This window comes from Nerophis ophidion, linkage group LG18 (assembly GCF_033978795.1).
Source record: "Nerophis ophidion isolate RoL-2023_Sa linkage group LG18, RoL_Noph_v1.0, whole genome shotgun sequence".
NCBI lineage: Eukaryota > Metazoa > Chordata > Actinopteri > Syngnathiformes > Syngnathidae > Nerophis > Nerophis ophidion.
This window is the reverse complement of record NC_084628.1, coordinates 20,638,519-20,655,413: the sequence shown is the minus strand read 5'-3', so window position 1 is coordinate 20,655,413 and position 16,895 is coordinate 20,638,519. Positions and strand designations below refer to the sequence as shown.

The 16,895-nt window shown below is 38.0% G+C and overlaps 1 protein-coding gene and 1 non-coding gene across 3 annotated transcripts in view; both read left to right on the top strand.

Moving 5' to 3' along the window:
* The window catches only part of zgc:85932 (uncharacterized protein LOC405875 homolog), a 55,978-nt gene that overhangs the window by 33,753 nt on the left and 5,330 nt on the right, over window positions 1-16,895 (top strand). The window contains exons 11-19 of one of the 2 annotated variants that reach the window (XM_061877538.1): window positions 894-1,102; window positions 1,188-1,233; window positions 2,764-2,838; window positions 2,913-2,973; window positions 7,384-7,448; window positions 10,079-10,147; window positions 10,222-10,300; window positions 12,634-12,750; window positions 12,966-13,024. In XM_061877538.1, coding sequence (XP_061733522.1) covers window positions 894-1,102; window positions 1,188-1,233; window positions 2,764-2,838; window positions 2,913-2,973; window positions 7,384-7,448; window positions 10,079-10,147; window positions 10,222-10,300; window positions 12,634-12,750; window positions 12,966-13,024 — 780 coding nt within the window. Of the gene's footprint in view, window positions 1-893; window positions 1,103-1,187; window positions 1,234-2,760; window positions 2,839-2,912; window positions 2,974-7,383; window positions 7,449-10,078; window positions 10,148-10,221; window positions 10,301-12,633; window positions 12,751-12,965; window positions 13,025-16,895 lie in introns of both variants that reach the window. The other variant, XM_061877537.1, reaches the window with a different exon arrangement.
* Window positions 7,496-7,568, top strand: trnak-uuu (transfer RNA lysine (anticodon UUU)). The gene has a single exon. It is a non-coding gene; the product is annotated as a tRNA-Lys (tRNA).

The window sequence follows — 16,895 nt, the reverse complement described above, 5'->3', positions numbered from 1 at the left end:
GTTAGGTAATTGTACTTGTTAAGACATCTTAAATTAAGCTTTGTAAGCATAAAAATTAGCAGGGCTTTTAAGATATAAAGGAGTATTTTATTCTGAAAAAAAAACATTATTAAACTTGCATCCTCGGGATGTTGCAGAATCTTTAAACAAGATTTTCTGTGTAGAGAAATCCACACTATTATTCAAATACTTATTTTCTCCTTATCAACATTTTTAATTATGGAACAACTATACCTTTTCATGCTAAAATCAAGATTGTGATTATGATTATAAAGTCAATCACTGAAAATGGGTAAATAGCTCTTAAAACTAGGAACATTTTTAGAAATAAATTTCAAAATCTTGGCAGTGGCAAATAATTTACAGTGCATGCATTTTATTCTTACTTGTTTTGTGTATTTTTTTATTATTATTATTTGTATTTACTGTGTATTTTATTTATTTTTATTTGTTATCTGTATCGTTAAAGCGCTACAAAGTTATTTCGGTTAGGGACAGTTGTAAATAGTGATATTACTGTCAAGGCATGTGGATATAGGACCACCTTAAGGAATATTGACAGTAAAAACTAAATCAAATTTTGCCAATATTTCAGAATAATTGAATTTAATTTTAAATCATACTGATCCACATCTTATCTTATAATGGCTACCAGTGATTATTTTGTTGCAAAAAAAAAAAAAAAAAAAGAACTATAACATCGAGCCAGTTTTTTGACAGCTCCACAAGATCCGGTTTCCTTCTTCCTTCAAACAGCCGTAAATCCCATCAGTGGTCCAGGGTTTGAGTCCCCGTCTAGGTGACACATTTTAAAGTGTCCAGGAGCCAATAATTAAATAATGACAAAAAATAAGCATCACAATCAAGCTTGTTTTCGCGTGTGTTCCCTCCAGGTGCCTCACGAGGACAAGCACCTGTCCCCTCAGGACCTGAGCGTCCTGCCCCCGGTGCTCTGCACCAGCCATTACTCCTCCCGGCGGGAGGTGGTGCTGCGAGGCACCCTCCCGCCGGGTCGCTACGTCATCATCCCGTCCACCGCCGAACCCAATCAGCAGGGCTCCTTTCTCCTGAGGGTGCTGACTGAGCGAGGCCACGCCTCCACGTGAGTCCTTTTCGTCCGCTCGTTAGGATTCACACACACTTCCTGCAGCCTTCTCTACAGTTCCCTCACTCTCCTGTTTTTTCAGTCCAGCTTCAAGCTCGGCAACACGTGACCCGTCTTCAATACAAGCGGTAAGGCGCATCAGTTAATCATAATTTGGTGTCCAAAGTGCGGCCTCCAGCATATTATAAAATTACCATTACAAAAATTTAACATAGAAGTGCAATAAAAGAGGAGACGGGTGAAATTTAATGAGGAAATCTTGCAATGTTGACGCTAATAACACAAAGATGACATGCAGGCTGTTTTTTTTCTTCAAAACAGTCATTGCTCAAAAAATAATAGTTAATCAAAATCAATGTTGCTTTGAATTATTGATCAACTCAAGGCTCAAATATTCCACTGTTGCGTATATGTGTTGGCTATATAAATAAAACAAACTTTTCTTTGATAAAAAGGTCATTAAACCCAAAAAAACATAAAAAACTAACGAAAACCCATAATCAACAGATACATTTGATCTAAATGAAGGGTGTCACGTCTATAACTTCAATGAGGGGTCATACCCACAGGGAGCTTGCATCTGACAAATGAATGCTGCCATTAGGTCGCCAACTATTGGATAATGAGCATCATTCAGGTCAATTACCTTTATTTATGCTGTGAAAGGAGCTATGTGCAGCATTTACCTATATGACCCGATGCAAACAACCTTCTTTAGTCATTATACAAAAAAAATAATAATTCTAACCAACACAAAATGTCAGCAGACACGGTCACACATAACACATTATGCTTACTGAACATTGTGGATAAGATTAAAAAAAACGTCCAGGCACCATAAGAAAATCTAAATTACACCCATTTAAATCCATTACAAAGCATGATGGTAAATATGCGAAACACTCTCCATTGAAGTAAACAAGGTAGAAGTCAAACCTTCACATACTCCTAGTATCCAATTATATATCCATCCATCCATCCACTTTCTACCACTTTTCCCTTTTGCTCAGTGGCCCAGTGGTTAGAGTTTCCGCCCTGAGATCGGTAGGTTGAGAGTTCAAACCCCGGCCGAGTCATATCAAAGACTATAAAAATGGGACCCATTACCTCCCTGCTTGGCACTCAACATCAAGGGTTGGAATTGGGGGTTAAATCACCAAAAATGATTCCCGGGCGCGGCACCGCTGCTGCTCACTTCTCCCCTCACCTTCCAGTGGGGGAACAAGGGGATAGGTCAAATGCAGAGGACAAATTTCACCACACCTAGTGTGACAATCATTGGTACTTTAACATTTCTTTTACACCCTGGACAAGTCGCCACCTCATCGCAGCAATTATATATCCATTATGTTAATATAATATGTACATGCACACACACACACACACACACGAGGACCTCACTTGGCGAAGGCTTTCTCCAGCAGAGAATATTCGACTTATTTTTCAATCACTTTAATGACAGAGACCCTTTTGTGTTCCCGGGAACTTAAACCTTGACCAAAATTGAGGTGAGCCCTAATGGTTACAATAAATATTGTATTGGTTTTGAAAATGAAAAACAGGATTTTCGGTGTGTGGCCCTCAGTTTGGACACCCCTGATTTATTCCCTTGGTATTGTAGAGTCATGTCAACATTTCCTTTCGGTGTCTTCCAGCAGCCTCAGTTCCCTCACCAGACTGCGCTCCCTTCCCTAAAAGCCATGAAAGTGCTCTTCAAGAAGCACTGCAACAAGGTCAGGAAACGTGTTGTCCTTTGGAAAAGCGAGCATATATGTCAAGTTGTATCCATCATTGTGTCCGTTTACAGAGGGGATTTTGTAAACCTCATCACCTTCATAGCCTGCTGACAGAGACCATCCAGGGAGGAGGTCAGTGCTGCGCTCTCATTGGCTGCTTGTGGCCGTCACTCTATAGAACAGGGGTCTCAAACTCAGTCTATCTAGGGACCACGGGAAACTGGGCCGCACAAAGTATCCATTTCTGAACCTCGTCACTAAATGACTTCGACCAGCAGCTTTGGTGATCTAGCGCTCTGATCATAAAAGTAAAATTACATGTTGCAAAATCCATAATCAGTGAAGTTGGCCTGTTGTGTAAATCGTAAATAAAAACAGAATACAATGATTTGCTAATCCTTTTCAACCTATATTATATTGAATAGACTGCAAAGACAAGATACCTAACGTTCGAACTGGAAAGCGTTATTTTTTGCAAATATTAGCTCATTTGGAATTTGATGTCTGCAACATGTTTCAAAAACCTGGCACAAGTGGCAAAAAAGACTGAGAAAGTTGAGGAATGTTCATCAAACACTTATTTGGAACATCCCACAGGTGAACAGGCTAATTGGGAACATGTGGGTGTCATGATTGTCAATAAAAGCAGCTTCCATGGATGGGGCCAGGGTCACCACTTTGTGAACAAATGCGCGAACAAATTGTCAAACAGTTTATGAACAACATTTCTCAATGAGCTATTGCAAGGAATTTATGGATTTCACCATCTACTGTCCGTAATATCCTCAAACAGTTCAGAAAATCTGGAGAAATCACTGCATGTAAGCAGCTAAGCTAAGACCTTTGATCTCTCAGGCGGTACTGCATAAAAAAAGCCTGTAGAGGATATCACCACATGGGCTCAGGTTTACTTCAGAAAACCACTGTCAGTCACTAAAGTTTGTCGCTACATCTGTAAGTGCAAGTTCAAACTCTACTATGCAAAGCGGAAGCCATTTATCAACAACACCCAGAAATGCTGGCAGCTTCGCTGGGTCTGACCGAGCTCATCTAAGATGGACTGATGCAAAGTGGAAAAGTGTTCTGTGGTCTGACGAGTCCACATTTCAAGTTGTTTTTGGAAACTGTGGACGTTGTGTCCTCCAGAACAAAGAGGAAAAGAACAATCCGGAGTGTTATAGGCACAAAGTTCAAAAGCCAGCATCTGTGATGGTATGGGGGTGTATTAGTGTCCAAGGCATGGATAACTTACACATCTGTGAAGGCACCATTAATGTTGAAAGGTAGATACAGGTTTTGGAGCAACATATGTAGCCATCCAAGCAACCTTACCATGGACGCCTCTGCTTATTTCAGCAAGACAATGCCAAGCCAGGTGTTACAACAGCATGGATTTGTAGTAAAAGAGTGCGGGTACTAGACTGGCCTGCCTGTAGTCAAGACCTGTCTCCCATTGAAAATGTGTGGCGCATTATGAAGCCTAAAATACAACAACAGAGACCCCTGAGTTTTGTTAAAAGGAAAGGCCATATAACACAGTGGTAAAAATGCCCCTGTGTCAAATTTTTTGCAACGTGTTGCTGCCATTAAATTTTAATTTAATGATTATTTGCAAAAAAAAAATAAAGTTTCTCAGTTCGAACATTCAATTTCTTGTCTTTGCAGTCTATTCAATTGAATTTAAGTTTAAAAAGATTTGCAAATCATTATATTCTATTTTTGTTTATGAAAAACACAACTTGCCAACTTCACTGGTTTTGGATTTTGTATATTGTATATTATTTTGTGTTTGGACCGTTCTTTGTAGTGGGATTTCATAATATATTTATAGGGTGTGCAGGTGCACTTACACCCTAAACAAGGAGTGTCAAACTGGTTTTTACTGAGAGCCACAACACAGTTATGTAACAGTGAATAATATTTTAATATTAATTCAATGAGGATTTGCTTAATAATGTTGTAACACAATTGCCTATGCATTTAATTATTATATGAATTTTGTTTGTACACCGTAGGAAATCGGTGTATTTAGTGATTAAAAACTGGCAGTTCATTCTGCAAAATTTTGTCGTAAAAAATGTACGGTGTTTTTTTCTGGCTTATTAATGGAAACGGAAAACTTGTACTACTGTTTTTGTAGTAAAATTCGGGCCACTGAGCTGACAGTTTCGTTTTGTTGTTTTTTACCGTAAATTTTACTGTTGTTGTTTGTAAACAGTGCCACTTTTGTTTTTTTTTTACAGTAAAGTTCTGTCAGTTTTTACCGTGAATTATATTCCTTTTTGAAGTGTACAATTTCATGGGTAATTTGCTTTGAAATCAGGAGTCGAGCAAGTTTTTCAGTATTTATTTGCAATATAACAATAAAAAATGGAACGAATGATAACATAATATTTAATCATTATTAGATAATATAATAGTTTAAAATAGTTTACAGTATGTTTATGTATTTTTTCTGTCAAAATGGCGATAGATATTTTATTGAGACTTACTATTTCTTGGCCTTATAAAATGAAAATGATGTGGCGGGCCACATGTGGCCCCCTGGCCTTGGGTTTGACACCTGTGCTCTAAACTATAAAGTTAAGTAGAGGGCCACATAATATGGGCCTGCAGGCCGCAAATGGCCCTCGGTCCATGAGTTTACGACCCCTGCTCTAGAGGAAATAGGTTTTTTGGTCGCTTTCAGTCCTTTTTCGTATTTCTATCATTTAGCGTAAAGAAGCGCATGTAAAATCTTACTTAATGAATGACAAGGTGCTGACCTCAAACATATTTACAGCCCCTTCCTGTTCCGTCACTGATAAGAACACAATGGCAAATTTAATCAAAAAGTTTCACTAACGCCAGTGGCGAAAGCGTTAGTCACATGAGGACAGTTTAGTTTGCTATTAATTTATTGTAAAATTGCATATAATTACAATATGACTTGTCACATATTTACAGTTTCACCATTTCAACTTGTGTGAGAAGGAGTAGGAAGAAGCAGATCTTACTTAATCCTGCCCCTTCTCCAATCATGAACACATTTGATCAGTTCTTGTACTTGATTTATAACACAAACTATCATTAAGTAAATAAATAAATCAATATTGTTAACTTAAATAGATAATTAATACATTGCACTTCACATAGTTTGTTAAAAATTAATTAGATCAGGGATTCTTAAACTTTCAGACCTCGGGTCCAACTTTTCCACTATAGAAAGGCCCGGGGCTCACTCAAATGTTAATACTGAATTAGTAAAATTACTCTTGATTTTAATCATATTCATTAATCATACATTATCTAACCGACTTCCAGTTTGCAACCTTGTCAAATGATATGAAAGCATGTGTTCCTCACAAAGATCATTTATTTAAAACACATAAACCTAAGACTTAGGTCAGGCTGATTACAAAAATAAGTACTAATCAAATATACTGCATTTGAAGGGAGCCGTAAAGAAATAATGAAAGAAATACGCACAATCTTGAAGTGCTCAAATAAATAATCTAAAGTAGTAATAAATAATAAAAATATGCTTCTCGATTGAATTCAATGGAATTAAACCACTTTGGTCATAATTTTTGCGCTTCAGAAACTTCTCTGTGACTTTAGCCAGACTTCCTCTGTTTGTTTGATATTGTCATTACTGCCACAAGTGGTGGAAACGTGTATTACAAGTATATATAGCCACACAGCTGAGAAAGTTATTTTTTTGCAGCCCTCCCGGGGCGCTCGAGGGCCAACAATGGTTAAGCGACACCATATTAGATAATGTCTTATTTATCAGTAGAGTTCAAGATCCAAATCAGGATTATTATTCCAAGTGTGGTCGTTTTCTTTAACTCAGGTTCAAATTCTGGTTGGAAAGTTTTTGGATGAATGTTTTAACGATGCTAAAATTGAAAATTGGTACTTTGTACTGAAAAAAGATTGTATTTATTTATTTTCCATGAATTTGTTTTCTGTCAAAAATATGCAGCAAAATTTAATTCAAATTTAGTGATACAAGTATTTTAAAAAACATTTCATACAAACAAAAACATCTGAAATTTTTATTTCTGCGTATTGCGCCAAAACTAGCCTGGTGATATCATATATCAATATATCTCATTATGAATAAGTTCCAAAGACATGCACCTGGGGATAGGTTAATTGGCAACACTAAATTGGCCCTAGTGTGTGAATGTGAGTGTGAATGTTGTCTGTCTATCTGTGTTGGCCCTGCGATGAGGTGGCGACTTGTCCAGGGTGTACCCTGCCTTCCGCCCGATTGTAGCTGAGATAGGCGCCAGCGCGACCCCGAAAGGGAATAAGCGGTAGAAAATGGATGGATGGATGGATGGATGGAATAAGTTCTTTTATTTTGACAATATGCCCCAGGCCGGTAAAAGTCCAGCTGCTGTCCTCACATGGTCATGGGGCTGGTTTAGGAAAGGGACAACAGCACCATCTGGTGGTTTGAACTATAATGCAACATCACTGTTGTTCCCAATTGACACAATGCTTGTTTTGTGTTTGACACATGAATGACATGTTGTTGTTGTGTGTCGTCAGTCTTGGCTGGCAGCGAGAAGCACCTGGAACTGGAGCACTGCAAAAGCCTGGTGGTCCTCATGGACGTATCCTTCATGATCCACTTTGTACACACAGACCCCGGACAGCCAGAGCCTGGATAGCTCAGTCGGTAGAGCATCAGACTTTTAATCTGAGGGTCCAGGGTTCAAGTCCCTGTTCAGGCGAGATTTGTTTTAAAGTGCTGAGGATTCATGGAGGTCTCCTTTCGAGTTTACTGGCATATATCAACAATTGCATGAATTCTACAGAGTTTCTTAAACCTGGTTTAGGCAATGGTGGTTCGTTCTTCAGAGTTTTTTAAACCTGGTTTAGGCAATGGTGGCTCGTTCTTCCCCCTCCAAACCCGACTGCCGTTTTAGAGACGTAGGTCGTAAAGGCTCTGATTGGTCGACTTTTTTACTGTACCTTTTGATTGATTGATTGAATTGTTTGAAAGTTTTATTAGTAGATTGCACAGTACAGTACATATTCCGTACAATTGACCACTAAATGGTAACACCTGAATACGTTTTTCAACATCATTGTAAAGATTGTAGAGATTTCAAATCAACATTTGCAACTAGAATAGGTGATTTCGTAGAAATGTACATGTGAAGGCTAAAAAGCTGAACGGAAAGGCTAAGAGCAAGGCTAGCATGCTAGCCAAATAGGGTCAGGTAGCCAAACATTTTGAATCAACAGTTAGCATGCGTCATGTATCAAAATAGATGACTCTACATCAGTGGTTCTTAACCTGGGTTCAATCGAACCCTAGGGGTTTGGTGAGTCGGCCTCAGGGGTTCGGCGGTGGCTCCACCGCGGAGGTCAAGACAGACCTGACTCATCGTGTAAATAAAAACTTCTCCCTATCAGCGTTATTATGGATACCCCAAAAGAATGTTCCCTCTAATTTTCCAACTGATTTGAAGGTGCGTAATTTGTTCTGAGTTCATGCACTGTGTTGGTTTTGTTCTTTGAACAAGGTGATGTTCATGCATGGTTCATTTTGTGCAGCAGTAAAAAAAAACATATAACTTGGTCTTGAATTTGAAAAAAAACAACATTTTATTTTTCACTAAAGAAGGGTTCGGTGGATACACATATGAAACAGGTGGGGTTCGGTACCTTCAACAAGGTTAAGAACCACTGCTCTACATGAAGTATACATCAATTCAAAACAATCTAAAAACGCTGACATACTAACAGTAAACAAAATATGTGACTGTGGTGTATGTCTCAAAAATCTGCCAAAAATGCTAGCATGGTAATGTTAACAAGCTAAAACACTAATGTTAGCATTTTAACAGTAAACAAAATATGAGACTTTGGTGTATATCTCAAAAATCTGCCTAAAATGCTAATGTTAACAAGCTAACACACTAACATTAGCATTCTAACAGTAAACAAAATGGTGTGTATCTGAAAAATCTGCCAAAAAAACTAACATGTTTACATGCTAACAATTGGCATGTTTCAAGTACCAAAATAATCGAACTGCAAGCTAATTCACCCCTACACAATATCATGCCCTAATACCCTACTGTGCAATACTACCCTTTGAGTGCAATACGTCTGACACTGATTGTTATTTATTACTTCGGTACTCTTGTCTTGTTCTGTATATTGTACAGTATTTTGTATTTCTATAAAGTTTCGTATATTGTACAGGATTGCTTATTATTTTTATTGGATAGTAGTTTGTTTGTTTCAATGGTTGGTTTTTCCTTTATTACATCTTGTGTTATTTATTTCACCCCATATTTATTCCCACTACTGTACCTTAAGTTGGAGTCTTTAATCTTGTTATATACAAATATAATGACGATAAAGTCCATTCTATTCTATTCTATTCTAAATAGCTAGCATGCTAAGGACATGCTAACAGCAAGGCATGCTAGCCAGATACCGTCGGGTAACAAAACGTTCGAACAAACAGTTACACTGCAATAAGTCAGTGTTCAAAAACAAGAAAAACAAAATACAAATATGAGGAGTATTTCATTGGAACTAAGCAAAATGATCTACCAATAGAACAACAAAATTCGGCTTGTCAAGACTTTCCAAAACAAGTAAATCTAGCTAACCTCAATGAACCCAAAAAATATCTTAAAATAAGTATATTCTCACTAATAACAAGTGCACTTTTCCTGGTAGAAAAAAAATACCTTTTTGCTCAATATGTTGAAAAATATTCTTAAATTAAGTAAATGCTAGTGCCATTATCTTGACATCATGATTTTTTTTTTCATGCTTGAAGTATGAAAAAGATTACTTTAGAAAAATAGTTTTATACTTGTGAATGTTGATGACACAGCTTTGCAACACTTGATTTTCTCATTTCAAGCATGTTTTACTCAATATAGTTCACTAAATTTCAGCAACAAGCTGTAATATCTTACTGAGATCATTTAGGACCAAAACCCTTAAAACAAGTAAAACACTCTAATATAAATTCTGCTTAGTGAGAAGAATTATCTTATCAGACAGAAAATAAGTAAAATATCACCCTTATTTGAGATATTTCATCTTACTTAGATTTCAGTTTTTGCAGTGTAGCATGTGCCAAGTAACAAAATAGGACTGAAGTTTATATCAGCAAACATGGCTTAAACGCTCACACTTAGAATTTGGAATGGTTTAAATCGTCAAAGGTCATGCAGCTTGTCAGTTTCCTTGATGCCAACCTTTCCTCCAGAGTCAAGGCATCGCGCAGCTAAACTGGCGGGAGTTCCAGAGTCTCTGGGAAAAGATCCGAATGTGGACGGTGAGTGAGGTCGCCACCCCCTTCTGTCCTCTGTTGCGTGCTTTCGGCCCTGACCTTTGACCCCTCCCCATCAGGACATTTTTCTGGTGTACGACAAGAACAAAACTCAGCGTCTAGAGTATGAAGAGGTGGGCCCCGCCTTGAAGGCCGCAGGTAAGACTGGAGAAAATGAATACGCTGCAGTGCCTCGTCCCAGCTTTAGGTGGCGAGAAAGCCCACACTTTTCTAAATGGGAATTAACCCCTTTAGTTTTGGGAAATGCTCCAAAGCATTCTGTTCAGCCTATTCGGGAATCGCGGGCTTTTCCTTAACAAATTCCAAAAATTCCCAGATTTCCCAGAATACCATGTTTTCTGGGAAATTGTTCCCATTCAAAATGAATTGACCATTTTTCTAACTTCCACCATTTGCACATTTTTCAAACGATTCAAACCATTCCACCTTCAACCATACTTGCCAACTCTCCCGATTTTCCCGGGAGACTCCCGAATTTCAGTGCCCCTCCCGAAAACACCTATTTGGCTGCTTCTGAGACCGGATGCTTCAGTTTTAATTTACCGGGAATGAGTCCTGAGTTTTGAAGCAATATTTTTCTGCACTGAAATTCTTTTACACCAATTTTATTTGTGCTGATTTTTTTTATATACTGAATTTTTACACACTAAATTTTAAAACACTGTACTTTGACAAACATAATTTTTAAACTCACACATTTTGCTCACAATCTTTTATTCAATAAAATTGTCACCATGATTTGATATTTAACAATAAAAAAAATTACAATATCTGCACTGAATTTTTACACTGAATATTTCACGCTGAATTTTTATTATGCTGAATTGTTTTACGGTGGCAGAGGGGTTAGTGCGTCTGCCTCACAATACGAAGGTCCTGCAGTCCTGGGTTCAAATCCAGGCTCGGGATCTTTCTGTGTGGAGTTTGCATGTTCTCCCCGTGAATGCGTGGGTTCCCTCCGGGTACTCCGGCTTCCTCCCACTTCCAAAGACATGCACCTGGGGATAGGTTGATTGGCAACACTAAATTGGCCCTAGTGTGTGAATGTGAGTGTGAATGTTGTCTGTCTATCTGTGTTGGCCCTGCGATGAGGTGGCGACTTGTCCAGGGTGTACCCCGCCTTCCGCCCGATTGTAGCTGAGATAGGCGCCAGCGCCCCCCGCGACCCCGAAAGGGAATAAGCGGTAGAAAATGGATGGATGGATGGATGGAATTGTTTTAAGTAAAAAAATGTATGCTGACTTTTTTCTACAGTACATTTATACACAATGAATTTTAGACCACTGTATTTTAACAAACTGAATTTTTAAACTCACATATTTTACTCACAATTTTTTGTTCAGTGGTCATCATAATTTGATTTAAAAAAAATTCCATTAACAAAATTCAAAAGAAAAAAATTCAGTGCCAAAAAAAGCTTTCATGACGAAAATAGAATTTAGTGAACTGAATTTTTTTAATACATCAAATCATGCTGACAATTTCATTGAATAAAAAATTGTGAGCAAAATTAGCGTTTTTTTAAAATGCAGTTAAAAAATTCGGTGCAAAAAAAATTCAGTTTAAAACATTTGTAGTCATATATTCTTGTTATAATATTCGTGTCACGTGACTACAAACTTGACACCTCGTTGGCTGCCACTGAGACAGAATGCTTCAGTTTCAATTTACCGGGAGTGAGTCTTGAGTTTTGAAGCAACACATTTTTCTGCACTGAATCTTTTTACATGTAAATTTTTTACATAGAATTAAAAAAAAAATTTTTTTGGTACACTAAATTTATACACACTGAATTTTAGACCACAAATTTTGACAAACTGAATTTTTAAACACACAAGTTTTACTCACAATTTTTTGTTCAATGAAATTACTATAATTTGATGTAAAAAAAAATGTATTCACAAAATTCGAAAGCAAAATATTCAGTGTCAAAAAAGGCTTTCACAACAAAGTTTGAATTATGTGAATTGAATTTTTTTTTTTTTTTTACATCAAATTATGCTTACAATTTCATAGATTTTTTTACACACTGAATTTGAAAACACTTTTTTAACAAACTGAATTATTAAACACAAATTTTGGGGATAGGTTGATTGGCAACACTAAATTGGCCCTAGTGTGTGAATGTGAATGTTGTCTGTCTATCTGTGTTAGCCCTGCGATGAGGTAGCGACTTGTCCAGGGTGTACCCTGCCTTCCGCCCGATTGTAGCTGAGATAGGCGCCAGTGCCCCCCGCGACCCCAAAAGGGAATAAGCGGTAGAAAATGGATGGATGGATGGAAATTTTGTTCACCACTTTTTCATCAGGGTAATTGTCAGCAAAAAGCTAAAAAACAAAACAAATAACACAAAATTCAAAGGCCAAAAAATTCAGTTACATGAATTCAGTGTAAAAAAAATTAAACTTTGGTAATAAGACCCAGGTGAAGCTCCACATGAAGACACACATGTCCATGCCGTGTCCTCTCAGGCATCGTGGTGGACGACCTGGTGATGCAGCTGGTGGGCCTGCGGTACACAGAGCCCGACATGACCATCAGCTATCCCGGCTTCCTGTACCTCACCATGAAGCTGGACAGCATGATCCGTAAGCAAAATGAGCTTCACGCGAACAGACAAAAGTATTGGGACACATCTCTTACAGAATTGATCAATTAACGGAAGGATCAATTGAGTCCTCACTTCCTCATCTTAGCAGAACACTGCATGCTTCTAAATTTGAAAAACTCTTCTGTAAAATCTTGTGAAAGTTCTGTCCCGACACTATTTATGTATTTATTCACTATGGCACGTCTTTTGCAGACAAATTTCACGCGTACGACATGGTGGGAATGGGAAGCATCTCGCTCAACTACAGACAGGTGAGTAATTCCCTTTTGAAGGAAACATCTTACAAAACAAGCTTATGTTCGTGTAAAATTCCCAGATTTCCAGGAATTCCAGGAATTTAAATTTTTCCCATTGAAAATGAATGGGCCATTTTTCAAACTTCCCGTATTTCTCACCCGATTTGAACTGTTCCACTCATCCTGGACATTCAAGCCAACATGCTGTCTGGTTCAAAACATTTTAGGATTACCCGGAATATATTAATTCATTAAAAAGAATGGGCAATATACAAACTTTTACGTATTTCACATTTCTCTATAGATTTGAACAGTTCCGAAGTCAAAATGTTCATGTTTGTTAACTTCTAAAATGCTAACTTTCTTTAGCTAATTTTGCAGCCATACGTACACGTTAGAGTCGTATAATCTGGTACGTGAGACATGCTAATGATTTTAGCATACTAGCTAACTTTTTTTGTTAGCTATTTTTAACAAATGTTTACCCCAGAGTCATATAACTGGGTGTTTGACATATGCTAACTGTTAGCATGCTAACATCTACAGGCTAACTTTTTTTGCTCATTTTGCCACCATTACATATAACTTTGTACGTGACACATGATCACTGTTAGCATGCTAACTTTTTGGGGCTAATTTTTTTACCGCTTACGGTCATATTACTTGTTTTTTTGACATATGCTAATTGTTAACAGGCAGACCGTTAACATGCTATTCCAGACTATAACCCGCTTCTTTTTTCGTTAACCGCCGAAATTAAAATACCGTATTTCCTTGAATTGCCGCCGGGGCCCTAATTAATTTAAAACCTCTTCTCACTCCGGCACTTACCAAAGGCATGCAGTAAAAATTTGAGTATGATGTAAGGATACCATCATGAAAAGCATATTTAATAAAAAACATTTATTATGGTCTTACCTTTACTTATAAATGAAGTCCATGCCAGCTACTTCTGATCAAAAGCATCAATAACTTGTTTATAGAAGTCTTCATTATCTTTCTTCAGTTTTAAAAAGTCTATCTATCTATGGAGATCTTCCTTTATAGCCTCCTGCTTTGATTGAAAGTCCAGTTTAGAAAACTGCTGCTATCAGTTAGCTCGGCTCCTCACGTGCGGGCGACGACAGAATTATCCTCGGGCCACTCCCCCTCCCGTTCTGCTCCGTGGGTGATCTCTTTATCCCACCGCTGCCAGCATGAAGTGTTATTGTATAAATAATACACTGGGTATTTATGGTAAATGGTAAATGGGTTGTACTTGTGTAGCGCTTTTCTACCCCTATTTAGGACTGGAACATGCTTTATTTCAGCCCGGTTGTTTACATAGCCAGCATAGGAGTAGTGGTGTTACATCCTAAAAGATCTGTCGTGCATCCCCCGCGTCAAATCCGTTCCCAGCCCATATCACATCACTCGTGTTCACTTCTTCTGCAGCCGAGTAGTCGCAAGAAGGATCACTAGAGCCCTCTACCACCAGGAGGCGGGAGTCATTTAATGACTCATATTTGACACACGCAGCTACGGTATATTAATAAAACATATCTGCTTACTGTTCTTTTTAGCATCCCGGTATTCAATAGCTTGGACCTTAAATCCAACTGAATAGCTCTTAATCTTCTTCCTTTTATGCGATTTCAAATTACCGGTATTGAAATCATCCTCCTCCATTTTCAAAATGATGACAGGGGAAGTGTCACTCGTGACGTCACGAGTTTGACCCGGCGGTAATACTAAGCATGCGCTAATTATTTTGTGAAGCGAGTTTGACCCGGCAGTAATTCAAGGCAGGCGCATACTATATACCCGGCGGCAATTCAAGGAAATACGGTAGTCAAAAAAACAAACAACAAAATACACCATGAATTGATTTACGTGGACCCCGTCTTAAACAAGTTGAAAAACCTATTCGGGTGTTACCATTTAGTGGTCAATTGTACAAAATATGTACTGTACTGTACAATCTACTGATAAAAGTTTCAATCAATCAATCAATGAACGTGTTTTATTGTTGTACTATGCCGCCATCTTATGGACAGTTTTGCTCACAGCGGGTGTCCTTTCTTTTGCAAGTATTTATTTTTTTTCAACCAAAGTGCCGTTCGGCTTCCAGCCGTGCATAGCATTTCTACTCCTATGCATCAGTCCAAGTAGCTTTCTAAACCATCCCAAGTGTGATGTCTGTAGGAGTGTTTTCATGCATATTTTTACATGCTATTGTCATGTAATGACTATAGCGTTGTTAGCATGAGCTAATATGCTAACACGTTTACGAGCATCTGTGTTAATATTATTAACTTACAATGGCGTTCTATTTGTATTGGTTCAGTTTCACAAATTCCTCAGTAAATTCACCAAAACGTCACCATGAAGTTATTGATTTTGTTTAGCTGATTGGAGAGCTATCTAGTGGGTCCATGACGATGACTTCTGTTTTGTTTGATCAGCTGTTTTACTGTTGTTTTACAGACATTGTTTGGAAACAAAGTATGTAAATAAACATTTGCAAAATATTTTGTGTCGATATATACAGTCGTGGTCAAAATTTTACATACACTTGTAAAGAACATAATGTCATGGCTGTCTTGAGTTTCCAATACATTCTACAACTCTTATTTTTTTGTGATCGAGTGACTGGAGCACATACTTGTTGGTCACAAAAACATTCATGAAGTTTGGTTCTTTTTTTAATTTATTATGAGTCCTCTGAAAATGTGACCAAATCTGCTGGGTCAAAAGTATACATACAGCAATGTTAATATTTGGTTACATGTCCCTTGGCAAGTTTCACTGCAATAAGGAGCTTTTGGTAGCCATCTACAAGCTTCTGGTTGAATTTTTGTCCTCTCCTCTTGACAAAATTGATGCAGATCAGCTAAATTTGTTGGTTTTCTGACATGGACTTGTTTCTTCAGCATTGTCCACACATTTAAGTCAGGACTTTGGGAAGGCCATTCTAAAACTTTAATTGTAGCCTAATTTAGCCATTCCTTTCCCACTTTTGACTTGTCTTTGGGGTCATTGTCCTGTTGGAACACTCAACTTCGCCCAAGACCCAACCTCCTGGCTGATGAATTATGGTTTGTCCTGAAGAATTTGGAGGTAATCCTCCTTTTCATTCTCCCATTTACTCTCTTCAAAGCACCAGTTCCATTGGCAGCGAAACAGGCCCAGAGCATAATACTACCACCACTATGCTTGACGGTAGTTCTGGTGTTCCTGGGATTACATTTTCAGTAGACCCATAATAACTTCATTAAATAACCAAACTTCATGAATGCTTTTTGTGACCAACAAGTATGTGCTCCAATCACTCTATCACATTAAAATAAGAGTTGAAGAATGTATTGGAAACTCGAAACAGTCATGACATTATGTTCGTTACAACTTTTGACCACGACTGTAAATGTGGTTTATAGTCTGGTGCGGCTAAATCCTGAGAAAAAAGTATTCAAAAATTTAGTGGGTGCGGCTTATATCCCGGTGCGCTCTATGGTCTGGAGAAGACAGTAAATATACAGTGGGGCAAAAAAGTATTTAGTCAGCCACCGATTGTGCAAGTTCTCCCACTTAAAATGATGACAGAGGTCTGTAATTTTTTATCATAGGTACACTTCAACTATGAGAGACAGAATGTGGAAAAAATTCCAGGAATTCACATTTTAGGAATTTTAAAGAATTTCTATGTATATTATGGTGGAAAATAAGTATTTGGTCAACCATTCAAATCTCTCACTGATGGAAGGAGGTTTTGGCTAAAAATCTCACGATGCATGGCCCCGTTCATTCTTTCCTTAACACGGATCAATCGTCCTGTCCCCTTAGCATAAAAACAGCCCCAAAGCATGATGTTTCCACCCCCAGGTTTCACGGTAGGTATGGTGTTCTT